The 14810-nt window shown below is 44.8% G+C and overlaps 1 protein-coding gene across 3 annotated transcripts in view; it reads right to left on the reverse strand.

Moving 5' to 3' along the window:
- Positions 1–14810, reverse strand: part of eml2 (echinoderm microtubule associated protein like 2) — a 32907-nt gene that overhangs the window by 4567 nt on the left and 13530 nt on the right. For 2 of the 3 annotated variants that reach the window (XM_023961360.1, XM_023961361.1), the window contains exons 5-19: positions 7819–7847; positions 7290–7419; positions 6982–7131; positions 5751–5820; positions 5513–5623; positions 5340–5435; positions 5131–5265; positions 4948–5047; positions 2864–3018; positions 2652–2777; positions 2452–2583; positions 2297–2364; positions 365–453; positions 172–269; positions 14–101 (exon numbers count right to left, since the gene is read on the reverse strand). In XM_023961360.1, the coding sequence (XP_023817128.1) occupies positions 14–101; positions 172–269; positions 365–453; positions 2297–2364; positions 2452–2583; positions 2652–2777; positions 2864–3018; positions 4948–5047; positions 5131–5265; positions 5340–5435; positions 5513–5623; positions 5751–5820; positions 6982–7131; positions 7290–7419; positions 7819–7847 (1577 nt within the window). Of the gene's footprint in view, positions 1–13; positions 102–171; positions 270–364; positions 454–2296; positions 2365–2451; positions 2584–2651; positions 2778–2863; positions 3019–4947; positions 5048–5130; positions 5266–5339; positions 5436–5512; positions 5624–5750; positions 5821–6981; positions 7132–7289; positions 7420–7818; positions 7848–12609; positions 12739–14810 lie in introns of those variants that run through there. The other variant, XM_023961362.1, reaches the window with a different exon arrangement.

Raw genomic sequence — 14810 nt, forward strand, 5'->3', positions numbered from 1 at the left:
GAGGAGGACATACAGAACAGGATCTCGTAATCTCCTGAGTTTGTGACGATGTATTGACTGTTAGCGGACCAGTCCAGATGGGTGACGAAGCTGGAGTGACCCTGAGGAGGCAGAGCCGTAAAGATTAAGCGGCGGGTCGCTTTGCGTCGCCTCAAACATCGGATCACTTACGGAGCATTTGCCCACGCGGCTGTACTTCCTTCCGCCCTCGCTCACAGCGTAGATGTAAACAAAGTTGTCATGGGAACCGACGGCCAGGAAGTTTCCATCTGGAGGAATAAAGGAGTCACAGCTCAGAGTGGAATTCTGCGTTACGGAGACACGGCATCTGTGGTTTTCCTTTTGGAAGTGCTGATGGTTTCACCTGGAGAATATCTGATGGTGGAGATCATCTCATTCCCATCCGTGTGAACGGAAACCAGATCCCGAGTGTCGGCGTCCAGCACCAACCACCTGAAAGCCACCAGATACACACCACTCACAAACTCCACCAGGATCCACCCACCAGCATCCCATAATGCATCCCAGAGTTCAGGGAGACCAACAGGACCTTCACATGGGGGTCAGAAGAAAGCTTTGGTTGACCCGTACAGGTCGACTCCACACCGGTTCCTGTGACTAAGCATGAAAGCATGTCACCAACTCAGGAGCCCATTGATAGAGAGTCCGTCCTGAGACTGATAGGTCGTGGGTTCAAATCCCTGGCTTGAGTCATACCACATACTTCTGCTTTACACTAACCCCAGATTCATACCGGTCCATCTGCATTGCGCCTCCGTTGCGAGTCCGTCACATGACCGTCAGTTAGTTTACATTGTCTCCGTCGCATCTCTGGTGCGTCCCCCCTTCCCCCCCGGTTCTTAGAGGAGTGGTTTGACCTGCCATCCCCGTGTCGATTAGTCTGTCCCGCTCTCTTCGCTCATCCAAAACGTAAAACGATCAGCCCTCATGCCCGGTGTGCTAACAAAATTAAACGGTCGGTGTTATCTGCAGTTTTAACGTACGCTGGCACGTCACCTTAAATATACCATTTGATAAAGTTTTATTTTGAAAAGTACAATGGAAGTTTTTATTTTGAAACCTGATTTCTGCTGCGACCAATGAGTTTTATTGCTAGAGACGCCACGCTAGCCTGTTACGATGGTCCAAGATATGTAAAGAGCGACGCCATATTGGAAAGGTCTGTAAACAAGGAGACACGGCTTAGCTCGTTTAGTGAAATAAATAATTTAAATACTTTATTATGGTCTGATTTAAAAAAAAGAAGAAAACTCTGATCATCACAAACATAAGACCCAGATCATGGTATAATGATGCAACAGATCAACGACGTTTCAAACTTTTTATCCCCCTTGTGCTGTCTAGTTGGGTCATCTAGACCCACTAGGCAGTGCTCTGAACCTTTTTTCTTCAATGATTTGTGATCTTCACTGGTGTCCATGGATTCCATGAAATCTTTCCACCTTTATCCACCTTTGTCACGGTAGGAGAACACGTCAATGTAAGGGTGGGGTCATCTGGTACCCACAAGACAGCACAAGGGATACATAAATGCGCCATTATAGTAAGTTTCTGTCCTCCGCTAAATAATATGCTTCAATTTAACGGGTTATCCTCCAAAAAAACAAAAAAAAAGATCAGCGATCCTGCCAAAAAATAGTGCAGTCTAATGCTACCATTGACTTTGAACAGACCACGAGATCCGCCTTTAACGTTCACTGTTCTGACAGTAAACTCACTCAAATCCTCCTGAAATGTTTTCTATAAGTTCTCGTTTGTTTACTGACAGTAATAATTACTCATAAAAAGTCACATCCATGTTCTTCCAGCTCTGTTTGCACAATTGCAGCGCAGCAGTGAGCCGGCATCTCCACCTATCCAATATGGCGTCAAACTTCGCGTGGGCAACAAGCTAGCGTAGCGGCTCTAGCCTATGTAACTCATTGGCGGCGACGTTGACGCGTAAACGGACTGCGAATCGAATTGCGTACAGCTTCCATGACGTGACAGAGAGTCAGACGCAGACATGACGGAGGCGATGTAAATTTCACCATTGATTAATTTTTTGTGTCTTTAGCCTTAAGGGGTGGGACTGGGGGGTCATACCATCCAATGATTTAGGAGCCCTCTGCTCCCCCAGGGGGATGGGTCAAATGGCGAAGAGCCTAACTCAAACATCCAAGTGTGTGACGGGAATTTAACCATCGCCTTTTACTTGTGTTCTACAACAGTAAAAACTAACAACTGATACACTTTGTTAAAGTTTGTTTTGTGTTCATGGAATCCATCTTCTGACCTTCCAGTCATGGTTCCAACAGCCAGAACGGCTCCACTCGGATGAAACCCGACGGACCTCGCCTGGTCCTGAAACGCAGAACAGAATCCAGACATGAAGGCTTCTGGATTTCTGGGTTTTTGTTTTTTTAAATCGCAGCCCTTCCACCTCCTCACCTCAATGCTTTTGCTCCAAAGGGGCTGATGGGAGTTGGAGTCCCAGAGTTGGACCAGTTTGTCCTGAGCACAGGTCACAAACTGCTCCATGGAGGGATGGACGTCCAGACCCCACAGCTCATCGGTGTGTCCCTTCGAACACATTCAATGTCACAGGCTGTGCCTCAAAGGCTGCTGGGATACGGTTTTTAGGCGTTTACCTGCACAATGGGGGTTAGAGTGTCAGGGAAAGCCGATCGGATGATGGCGTTCTTGGTGGTTCCAACAAAAAGCTCCTCGGGTTTTCCTTCAGCCAGAGCTCGCACCGGGCCGAGCGAGTCGCTCACCTGGAGCACGGCGTCGAGCAGAGAGCCCAGCTGTCAGAAAACATTCACGTTCAGGGCAGCAGCCGGCACTCTGCCCCAGCGTTTACCTCCATCTCCGCCTTCTTCCTGTAGTCGTGGTCCCACAGCACCACCCTGCGGTCCTTGCCTCCCCCAGACACCATGGTGCCGTCCTTCAGCACACAGATGGAAAAAATGCCGCCTTCGTGGGCGCCAGACACGGCGTGGCTGATGCGGCTCCCACCTGCGGGGACGCGGCGGGGATTAGAGCGGCTTTCTGCATCACACGGTTACTGGCCTGCATGGGGAGGAGCTTCCTTTGCCACAATAACGTTGGATGTTGAATCTCATTTTGTTACTATGACTGTTTTAAATTAGAGAGTGATCTAAAAGGTAAAAACAGCCGCAGCAACAAAATACTTGATTTTAAATCAATAAATCAAACTCTACTGGACTTGACTACAATCAATGCTTGAAAGAAACCAAAAAAATCCAATCTGAAACCCATTTTTGTGGAGAAACAACAAAAGAACATCTTTGGGTTTTTCTCTTCCTACCATGGAGCGTGGAACCTCATTTCTACAGCAGAAGCCTTTTCACGTCTGCATAGAACTATTACACACCTCCCTTTTTACATCTGCTGCTTCATTCATTCACATTTTCTGCACTTGCTTTTTCCATAAAGACCCACTAAAAAGGAAAACGTTGTTTTTTCAACGTGTTCTTGAATCTGGATCTAAACTGTACTGCTGGATAGCTACCATATGTTAGGTTGAGGTTGTGTGGCGCTGTAAGTTAATAACCTTACTTAGTTCCTCTATGAAATTGTAATTAAATTACTTTAATTGTTACCTAATTGGTTGAAGGCAATAAAGTATTCAACCCATTGTTTTCCTGTTTCTCTTCCTTTATTGTAGTATCTTCCTCCTTTTTTTTAACTCCTTCTACAATATTTTTCAGCTCTTTCAGCTTTTTCCAGCTGTGACTTTTGGTTCTTCAAATCCTTGAACTTTTCAAGATCTTCCAGGATTTCTGCCTCCATTGAAATTCATGGGGAATCCTTGGTGCAGAAGCTCGCTGGTTCGATCCCCGGCGTTGGTATTTCTCACAAACATTTCACTTTATTTATGGTCAACTTTGATCAGCCAATCATTACCCTTTAAGTTTCATTTTCATTCATCAATATAGCATTCAACCATCCTTTTCTTCTGCAAATGCAGCTCCTTCTAGTTTGAAAAGTAATTTATGTACTCTTTTTCACTGACGTACAAATCCTCAAGGGAATAAAGCCAGCACAGACAAGATGACCTTTTAAAAATAAAAAATTAGAGGCTACACAAGGGCAGACATGAACGGTGGTTTATGGTGGTTTACATAGGTTGCTCATTGACACTAGGGCAGTGGAAAGCAGTTCATCTCCAGGACTTTACTTGCACTCAACTAAAATATTCCGTATGCCCCTACGAATTTCTCCACGTCCATCTTTACGCCCTCTTTATCATACTTTGACCAATCTCCAACTCTGCGTCGTGCAAGGAACTTTGTTTTTTATTATTATTAATATCCGTTTCTTTACATTTAACCAAAAGAAAATGTCAGAGACAACCGTTTACACAAAGTAATTTGTTTGATTAGTCGCCCCTGGTTTCACTGAGTCCTGAAGTAATGAGGGGTTTCTGTAGTCCAGTAATTGGGATTTAATTATCGAAATCTGAACCCTAATTTACCGCTTTGCTATCCCCAACACTGGCTGTAAGCTAGTGGGAGAGCACGTGATCAGATGGATGATGGGAAGAGGGGCTAACTCTGCGCCAACAGTCCCGCCCACATTCAGAGGCGAATTTCTGATGAACCCCTGCCGCTCTGCAGAAACTATGTCTCAGAAAACGACACAGGTTTTTAAAATATTTGGCTAAAAACCCACCTGATTTGAAGCAAACTAAAAGATGTTTGCGTGGAAATGGACACAGAGGTTGATTTTCTGTGGCTCAGCAACATAAAGATCGGAACCCGAAACTATTTAACAGTAACAGTGAACCACCATCTTCCTGTTGGGAAATTCATATTAAGCCATGTCACATTTCAGCTGCTGCAGACTCAAATAGTCTTTTATAACTGCAGATTTTAAGCTTTTGTTGGCCTGTCAGCTCCAGAGCAGAACCTGTCATTTCACCTTTAGCCCAGATGTAGATGTTTCCACTGGAGTCTCCTGTGATGGTGTCTCCGTTCTCAGCAAACGCCACGCACAGCACGTACTTTGGTTTCTCGTGCTTCTAAATGACCAGAAAGAGAAATGTTAGAGCTTTTTTTTCCTCCAAAGAGCCAGAACAGACTGGTGACCTCGTGTGACCTGCACCTCAAACAGGCCCTGGCGCTTGGTGAGAGTTCTGCCCTCCATGGTCCAGAAGTTGATGTGGGATTTTCCACAGGTGACAATCAGATTGTTGTCCATTGGATGAAACACGGCCGCCAGCACAGAGTCGTTGGAGCACTATGGGAACAAGCTTTATTTAAAATCTTTCCGATCAACGTCCGAGCTGACTTCAGTGAACCAGATGTTGGCACCTTCACATCCGCCAGCTGCTTCTCCTTCTGCCAGTCCCAGACGGACAAGATGTGATCGTTGGCGTCATCCACGGCGCAGAGGAAGGCCCCGCCGTTCTACGGGCAGCGGTGAAAGCAAGCTCTTCAGACTACAGGGACTCCTTCGCTTTCTCCGGCGATCAAACGCCGCTTACCGACTTGGAGAAGGACACGCAGGTCACGGCTCTGTCGAACCCCCCCATCCCGATCACGTGGACGGTGTTGAGGCTGACGGAGTCCCAGATGCGAACGTGGGGAGCGAGGAGCTGGAGCGGAGGGCGCACGAGAGGAGGAGCCATTGTTAAAATTAAAAAAATGGGAAAACAAAAAGCATTCATCTCCTCAACAATTGTTTTTTTTTTTCCATTTCTGTATTCGTTACTTTTACCTCACCTTTCCTTCTTTAGAGTTGCCAGCCACTTGGCCTGTTGCTATGGTAACCATGTCGGGATGCACGCTCAGGCTGAAAAGGCGGTGAAATGAAGTCATTTTCTAATTTGATACTTTCATAGCCGGTCTGGGCATTTATTGACACGGGTGTCTGTTTATGGAGCAAAAATAGCTTTGATGGAATTAACAACCATGAAGTCACGTTGCTACGGTAACAAAGGTCAGCCTCGAGCATCTAGGAAATTTGAAAAGTTGTAGGGTTTTGGAAATCGACTGAAGGGTTGGCGGCGTCGAGAGCAAAGTAATCGGTTTCCGTCTTTGAACCCGCAACTGCTAAGTGCTGCAGTTCCTCAAATGACCACTGGAGGCTGGTCTCGCGAGGGAAATTGAAGGTCGTGTGGGGTTAGGGGTGTGCTTTCTGATTGACAGGTGGGTGGATCCATTGGCAGACCCAACAAAACTACGCCCAGTGGTTCTGCCCAATTTCCAGGAATGTGTCAAAATGGGCGGAGCAAACTCTAGTCACTCCAGGGGGGTATCGTCACGAGTCGTTTCCCTCGTTTACAATTCTGATGGAAGACATCAGAGACTATCGGTCCAGGTGAGTCATTACATGAGTTCTGTGAAAGGTGGATGTGACTCAAATGTCAGTGACTCAAAGATGTCATCGCTCTACAGCGCCCTCTGTGGTCACTTGAAAAAAGGTTCCACTGCCGTCTTCTGCTCCATTCAAAAGGCTTTTGTTCGAGTTTTCTGTAGAAAATTATCAGAGACATCCGAGTTTCTGCTCCAACTAGCAGGGTTGATGTTTCAGACAAATCATGCATTTCGGGGTACAAGCACTAAATTTATCGTGGATGTACCTTAGGATACCCTCTTTCAGAAAAGCACGTTAGCCACGAAACAAATTCATGTGTAAAAAGGGGCGATGCACGCATATTTTTCAAAAATATTCAATGTCTATTTGCCCCGGTTTCAACGACATGGGCTGTTACTGCACAAAATGCAGTATTTAACTAGAGGGGGTACCCACAGAATAGTATTATATGTATATGTTATATTATATATTTTAAAATCTTGGATTTTCTCATGGCTAACATGCTTTTCTGAGAAAGAGAATCCTAAGGTACATCCATACCAGGTTTGGTGCTTGTACCACAAAATGCCTGATTATTTATTCATTTATCTTCACTAATGGTGACGAAAGCTCCTCAAAAACGCCGGCCGCTCCTACCATTTCACGTCGTCTGTGTGGCCGAGGTAGTGTCTCTGCTGCTGCTCCTCCGTGTTGTACAGGACCACCACCGAGGCGATGAAGTACACGATCTCCCCGGTGGGCAGCAGGTACAGGTTGGAGCGGCAGTCCCGGCCACGGTAGCCGTACCTTCAACCCGCTGGAGTTAGGGAAGACGGCCTGCGGTGGTTTGGGAACTCAGAGCTGAGCAAACATCCGTGGTCGGATCAATGAGACCACGTGTGGCCACGATCAAAACGATTTCATCAACCTCTTCTTGTTGACAGTAAATAAATATACAAGGATACGCCCACTGCAGTTTGAGCTTCTTGTCCGGCAGCGCCCCCTTCTGGTCCAGGCTGTAACTGCTCTTCTGCTCATCGGGGATGTGCATGGTGACGGGCCGACCCCGCAGGAACATCCTCACAAAGCCATCCTCTGAGGAGCAGAGATGAACAAAGTATTACATTTCTGCAGCAAAACCACGGACTGTATATGAGAACTGGACTGAGTGACTCCTCCCCCCTGGCGTGCCAAACAGGAAGAAGTCCAAATCCCACATACTTCTGTTTGTCAAATTAACCATTCTAGCTCTGCTACTTTTTTTGTTTATAATCCTCGTTTTCTTCTGCCGTTTGTTATTCATGTCATAAACTGCCCAATCAAATGCCTCAATAAAAGTAGGCGGAGCCTGTTGGCACCCACATCCAATGATGAACGATGCCTTTGATTCGAGAGCAGAAGCCCTCAGTTATTTGAAACTGTTCTAAAGATTATAAATCTGCGTTTACGTGATCAGAAACGGTTCTTAAGACCAAAGCAAAGAGTTGCCTTTACCTGCGTTGAGGCTGTAGTCTTTGCATTTGCTGAAAGAGAAGAAGCAGAGTTCATTACAACAAAGTGTTTGAGACCTTTGAGTAAATTTACAGGCGTGTTCACTGCAGGCTTGTTTGGACAGACATGGATGTGGGCGGAGCTAAAGAGATAACAGACTTAGAAAAACATTTCACCGAGGACAAGAACAAAGACTTAAATCCTGCTGAGGAGGAACTGACAAACATTAAATTAACTCAAAAGTCTTTATTGTATTAAAGAAATAAACAAAAAATGAGGATATATTTTACAGAATTACAGCAGTTGGTTTAATGTTTTAGATTCGAGAAAGGCCAACAAATTTTAACAAATCTATCAGAATGAAAGCTTCATTAAAAAAAAAGCAGACTGACTTTTTTGGGAAAAGAATTCAAGAGAAAGAGCCTAAAAGTGTTCAAAGTTTATCCGTTGTTTCTATCGGAATGTAAGAGGAAGATCTAAACTCCCAGATAATTACGTTTCTGAAGGATTTGAAGCTTAAAGCCTAAAAAGGGAAACAAAAACCACAGATTTCCTGCAGATTTTACCTGCTGGAAGGTTAACGTCAATTGACAGTTCAGGATGCTTGTGCAGACATTAGAAGGAGTTGTTCAGGTTGGGGTTAAAACCTTGAGTCAAAGGTTTTTTGGCGTGGTACTGCGTGGTCGGATGCTTCGCCAATTGAACCCACAGAAACGATTAGGCGTGGAAGGAGCCGGCCCGGAAATCACACCTGTCAATCAGTCATCGACACCTGTCAATCACTGCACTCAGCCGGGCGACCTCAACAAACGCTGACAGGGCAACATCAGCCGCCTGCTGACAACCGGTTGTCATGGAAACGGATAGGCCAGCAGAGAGAGTTAAAGCGGGACGAAAAAGCGACTTCTGCTGACGGAGCGACAGAACGCTGAGATCAGAGGGTTTGAACGAGGGTTTGGAAGCAGATCAAAGGCCGGACGCTGCACAGCTGACTGCTGGAGGAAAAATTAGGTCTCTGGGCTGCAGGCCGCTTTGCCACAAAGGCTCGTTTGTTTCCTCGCCTGTTTTGCGTTTTGTCTGCGGAGAAGAAGACAGCTGGGCGGCAGCCAATGACAGACCAAGGCTGATCTTAGAGCACGTAATTAGAGCAGGGAATGCTGGGTAACCAAACTGCATGTAAACACCAAACTGACGCCGCCTGAGAGAAAGAATGCGGAGCGTTGATTTACATGCAGCACCGAGCTGCTCTGCATTCAGTAGAGATGTGGAAACGTCTTCATGCAGCTGAGAAGAATCAAAGACCTTTTTACAGGAAACTTTGAATTTTAGTCCGATTTAAACAACTAACTTTATCTGGAGAACAGCTCAGTGTTCAGAGCAGGAACCTCTCTAAGACTCAGTTTCACAATAAAAGCTCAGAAACGCAGTAAATGTTTGCCAAGAAGACGCAGGAGTTTCATACTAAATCCTGCAGCTGCATCAGCTGCGCTGGTTGAAAACATTTATCAGTTATACAACATAGTGTGGATGAACATAAACTGTCCATCAGACTAAGGAGAGAAGCTGTCGTGATCACTTTTCCATCAAAGAAGAATCTAAATATAAAGAAAAAATATATATATTTTAAGATCTTTAAAGACCATTTTCATGAAACCAAAAGCATTTTACGGTAACAACATTATGTATTTTTCTTTTGCGGATGAAAGTCTGATAAACTGGCCCCTGAAAACGGAACATATTGAGGAGATGGAGGCAGTTCCATCACACAGGTATGGGTTCCTCAGAGTTCAATCCCATCAACTTCACCGGAAAACTTCAAGTTGGATTTTTGAGTGTGAAAATCAAAGCTTCATTCCTGTTCATAGCTGAACTTTATGTCTGATCTACACGTTTGACTGTTCATTTCTTCTCTGGAGACGTTTTCCCCATTTGGTTTGGACCGTTCCTGATTAGATGCACAAATTTGGACATCGTGGTTCTTTTGACACGATCAGAATTCTTGGGTATTTGAATCCTTTTTCATTTAATCCAGTTTGGTTACAGATTAGCAAACAAAATTCCTGTTTTTCCTCTTGAGACCCGAACTCTTGTTTGATAGGCTTTTTTTTTCGTAGTCACATTAATCAGAATTAACTGCAGAGAAAATAAAACCCAATTTGTGATGCGGACGGCAGGTCAAGAGGATTGTAGTCGTTTATATCAACACCTCAGGGAATGTTTGCCTATTAGCAAAAGTCAGAGCTGTCAGGACAAATGTCTTAGAACGTCACCTTCTACATTTGAAAAAGACATTGATGAGAAGGGGATTCTGCTGAAGGAGAATGGAGATGGAAGTATCAAGAGTGGACGGTTCAGCATCCATTACCACATCCATTATGGCTCGAGTGCTAAAGCGGTCTTGACCGTGTATGTTTGGCGGCTCAGTTCCACAGAAAGATCAGCTCATCTTTTAATGGCCTGAAAGCCTCTGAAGGTCCCGCTCTGGCGCTCTCACCGTTTCTTCTTTCATCGAGTGTCTAGATGGAGTTGGCGGAAAACGCATCACTCTGTAGTTTTAACTGTAATGAATAATGGCGGCAAAAACCTGTTTGTGTCGGCAGACTGAAACTCAAGATAGCGCCAACCATGAACGTCAAGCCCCGTGACTGAACTTGACATGGTTGCCATAGTTACGGTAGCAATGAGAGGAGTCAAACAGACCTCCATGTTCTTCCTAAGCTGCTGCTACAAAGATAAATTGATCAAAAAGCACACAAGCGCCATGCATTTGCTAAAGCAGCAAATTCACTGTTTCAACAGAAGTTATGGCTCCGCTAAAGGTGAGACGCCCACAGCAACCACAATGTTTTTTGCCTGCCTCTGGGTGATAAGTATGTGTACCAAGTATTTATCTGTGATAAAGTCAGTTACAGATTGTTGCTTAGCAACCACCCGTTGAACGTGATCGCATCATTTTTATACTCCAAATAAACCTCTGTCTACTACACTTCTTCTTTGTCAGGTGTAGGATGTGGAAAGCGTCTTTTCTGGCGTCATTCTGGCGCCACCAGACTTTGCTGACTCGTCTTTTGAGGTCAGGTTGACTGAGCGATAACTCTGTAGATTCAATAACAGAGGACACGTGTAAAGTTTGCGACCAAACATGCACAAGGTTGGAGCCGCATGTAGGCAGAGCTGGGCCATTTCTGCAGGAATGGAAAGAAAAAGTGTGCGGTCCTGCAGTGTCGCACTTTGCCCGCAGTGTTGCACTTTGCCCGCAGTGTCGCACTTTGCCCGCAGTGTCGCACTTTGCCCGCAGTGTTGCACTTTGCCCGCAGTGTCGCACTTTGCCCGCAGTGTTGCACTTTGCAGTGTCGCACTTTGCCCGCAGTGTCATACTTTGCCTGCAGTGTCGCACTTTGCAGTGTCGTACTTTGCCTGCAGCGTCGCACTTAGCCTGCACTGTCGTAGTTTTCCTGTAGTGTCGTAGTTTTCCTGTAGTGTCGTACTTTGCCTGTAGTGTCGTACTTTGCCTGTAGTGTCGTACTTTGCCTGCAGCGTCGCACTTAGCCTGCACTGTCGTAGTTTTCCTGTAGTGTCGTAGTTTTCCTGCACTGTCGTAGTTTTCCTGTAGTGTCGTAGTTTTCCTGTAGTGTCGTACTTTGCCTGTAGTGTCGTACTTTGCCTGTAGTGTCGTACTTTGCCTTCAGTGTCGTACTTTGCCTTCAGTGTGCCAAAACACTGCAGAAACACGTGCTATTTGCTAAATATAGCCAGTGCGAATGTGACGTAGGACCTCCATGGTCTGCTACAAACTATAACTCTGTGAAGCCACGCCTTTAAACGAGCGCAGGGAATTCAGCGTTTCACCAGCTGTTACAGCCCTGGAAATAACAGAGCCGTAGCAACCATAATGTTTTTTTCTTTTTAACCTGTCTTGGAAGTATACCAAGTATCCAGTTCCTGCTACAATGTCAGTTGCAGGTTGTTGCTTAGCAACCACTGTTTCAAAAATTCCTGATATGTATCTTCCGGTTAAGTAACGGTAGGTTTCACTACTAAAGGACACAATTGAACATATTTACAGAGAAAAGTGCCAGACTTTACCTCAAGGTGGTGCAATCCATGAAGGTCAGAGGTCATATTGTTAAAAGAGTTGCTTGCTGGTTCGTCAATATAACTAAACATGAATTGATGCGTTTGATTTTTGTCAAACAGGAAGTTTGGTTGGTTGTGTAAGCCCCGCCCCTCAGCAGCCTCTGAGGGCTGAGGCTGAAGGAAAGTGTCTATGCTGCATTTTAGACACAACCGCATCCCTGTCGCTGCATCTCCAACGACAGAGAGCTGCGATGACCAAACCCAATGTCTGGACTGGATGATGACCGACGTGCTAAGCCTCGTCGACGCCCACTCGCCCATCTCTGTGTTTGCTAAACGTGACTGAGAGCAAACGCAAAACAGACTTCCTCAAACGGACTCTCCATATTCGAACCGGCAACCACACGCATGGGAGTGTCTTATGTGGGTCAGGCATCAAAGAGTTGCCTGCTTCTGCTTTGTTTGCAGTGAAGCCGCCCCTCCCTACAGCTGCTCACACTAACGCTTCAAAAGCAGGACTTCCTGATCCAAGGTTGACCCAGAACAGCGGACACTTTCCTCGCAGCTGCGCTTCAGCGACAACTGAGCAACAAGCACAAACCGTCTGAAATCAAGATCTTTCTCTTATAACACAACACCCACTTTTGGGAGAAGATTCCAGGAAAGCTCTAGCTGTGAATCTTCTCCGTTTCTCTGTCCACCAGCAGCAGCTTTTACCTGAGAGATTTCTTCATGTCTGCAGGTTTCCGTTCGCAGCCGCCAGCGCAGTCAGAGAGCTCCAGCAGACACTGGGACTTCCTGCTCCGCTCACCAAACTTCAGCTCTGCCTGAGGGAGGCCATCGTCCAACCAGAGAGCAGCTCCTGACAGCTGACGAGCCCCCCGGCTTCAACCACGCCCCCCATTACCAGGAACTGCCGGGAATCTGATCCATCAGCAGTTGGAAACCAGAGAGGAGGGGATCGAGTTTCACCGAAGTTGAAAGAGGGCAGGGGCTTTATTTTGATTCTATTGTTTTCATTCGCTGGAGCTGAATGAAAAGTTTTCTGCTCTTTATACTAAAAAGTTTTGTTTCACTCTGAAATAAAAGCGCCGTAGAAAGAAGTGTATAAGAAATCCTGCAGCTGAACATTCCATATTTAGATTCTCTTCAGTTCAGTTCATCCAAAGCAGCTCAACAGGGTTCAGGTCCACAGACTGTGCTGACCTCTCCAGGTTTTCAGGCCTCAGGTGGCAGAATTTGGGACGATGTTCAGGGTCTTCCTCATGTTGCAGGTCAGAGGAAGGAGCTGCGTGTAGCTGCAGAATGCCGTGGAAGCTGTTTGTTTAGGACAGAGGTGGGCACTGAGGGCCGCATTCCTGCATGTTTTCCAGCATACCCTGCTCTGGCATGTTCTGATTGGCTGGACACACCTGAACCAGGTAATCAGCCACGAGTAGGGCAAGACTATCTGGAAATCATGCAGACACACCGGCCCTCGAGGCCTGGAATTGCCCACCCCTGGTTTAGGATGAACCAACGAACCCCGACCACTACACTTCCACCTCCACGTTTCACAGTGCTCACAGCAAAAGTTCTGACACGCTGCCAAAATTCTGACGCACTGTGAAAATTCAAATTCTGAGGTACTGCAAAAATTCAACTTAGACACATTGCAAAAATTCTGACAAACTGCAAAAATTAAAATTAAGACGAACTGCAGAAATTTTAAGGAACTGCAAAAATTAAAATAAGGGCATTGCAAAAATTCTGACGCACTACAAAAATGTTAACGCATAGCAAAAATTCTGACGCACTACAAAAATGTTAACGCATAGCAAAAATTCTGACGCACTACAAAAATGTTAACGCATTGCAAAAATTCTGACGCACTACAAAAATGTTAACGCATAGCAAAAATTCTGACGCACTACAAAAATGTTAACGCATTGCAAAAATTCTGAAGCACTACAAAAATTCGGACACACTGCAAAAATTCTGACACTGCAAAAATTCTGACGCACTGTAAAATTTTTGACGCACTGCAAATTTTCAAATTTCGACTTTGCAAAAATTCAACTTCTGAAGCACTACAAAAATTCTGACGCACTGCAAAAATCCTGACACTGCAAAAATTCTGACGCACTGAAATTCTTGATGCACTGCAAAATTTCAAATTCTAAAGCACTACAAAAATGTTACATGTTAAATGTTACAAAAATGTTTACATGTTTTTTTACAGTTTACATGTTATGCAGACCACATGTTTTTTACACTTTTGCAGCTGTATTTATTTAATATTTAATATGTATTTATGTAATAAGAATCTAATTTTTGATAATTATTTTCATAATAATTTTTAATTATTTAATATGAATGTCATTTGTGATGTCCTTTTTTGATGTTATTTTATATAAATTATTTCTGAATGTCGTTTTTGCTGCCACAGATAAATGAAATTTCCCCATTAATAAAGTCATCTATCTATCTATCTATCTATCTATCTATCTATCTATCTATTAACATACTGCATAGATTCCTATGCACTACAAAAATTCTGACGCACAGCAAAAATCCTGACACTGCAAAAATTCTGACGCACTGCAAAATTTAGATTTTACAAAAATTCTAATTTTGATGTACAGTGATCCCTTGCTATATCACGGTTTACTTTTCACGGTTTCGCTACTTCACGGATTTGCATCCTGCATTGTGTTCTGCATTCTGATTGGCTAAAAAGTCACTCAGCGAGTAGCTCAAGAATGGGACCCTTTGATGAACCGTTCATTAAAGTTCTCCAACATAATCGATGGGGGCATGTCGGTGTATAAGGATCTTTAACAAAGAAGAAAAAAGAGCGACAACAACTGCCTATCACTATGTTCCTCTCCCGAACAATCACACCTGCAGCTGCACCGCGGGCTTCAAAAGGAAAAAAC

Source organism: Oryzias latipes, chromosome 13 (genome assembly GCF_002234675.1).
Source record: "Oryzias latipes chromosome 13, ASM223467v1".
Taxonomy (NCBI): Eukaryota; Metazoa; Chordata; class Actinopteri; order Beloniformes; family Adrianichthyidae; genus Oryzias; species Oryzias latipes.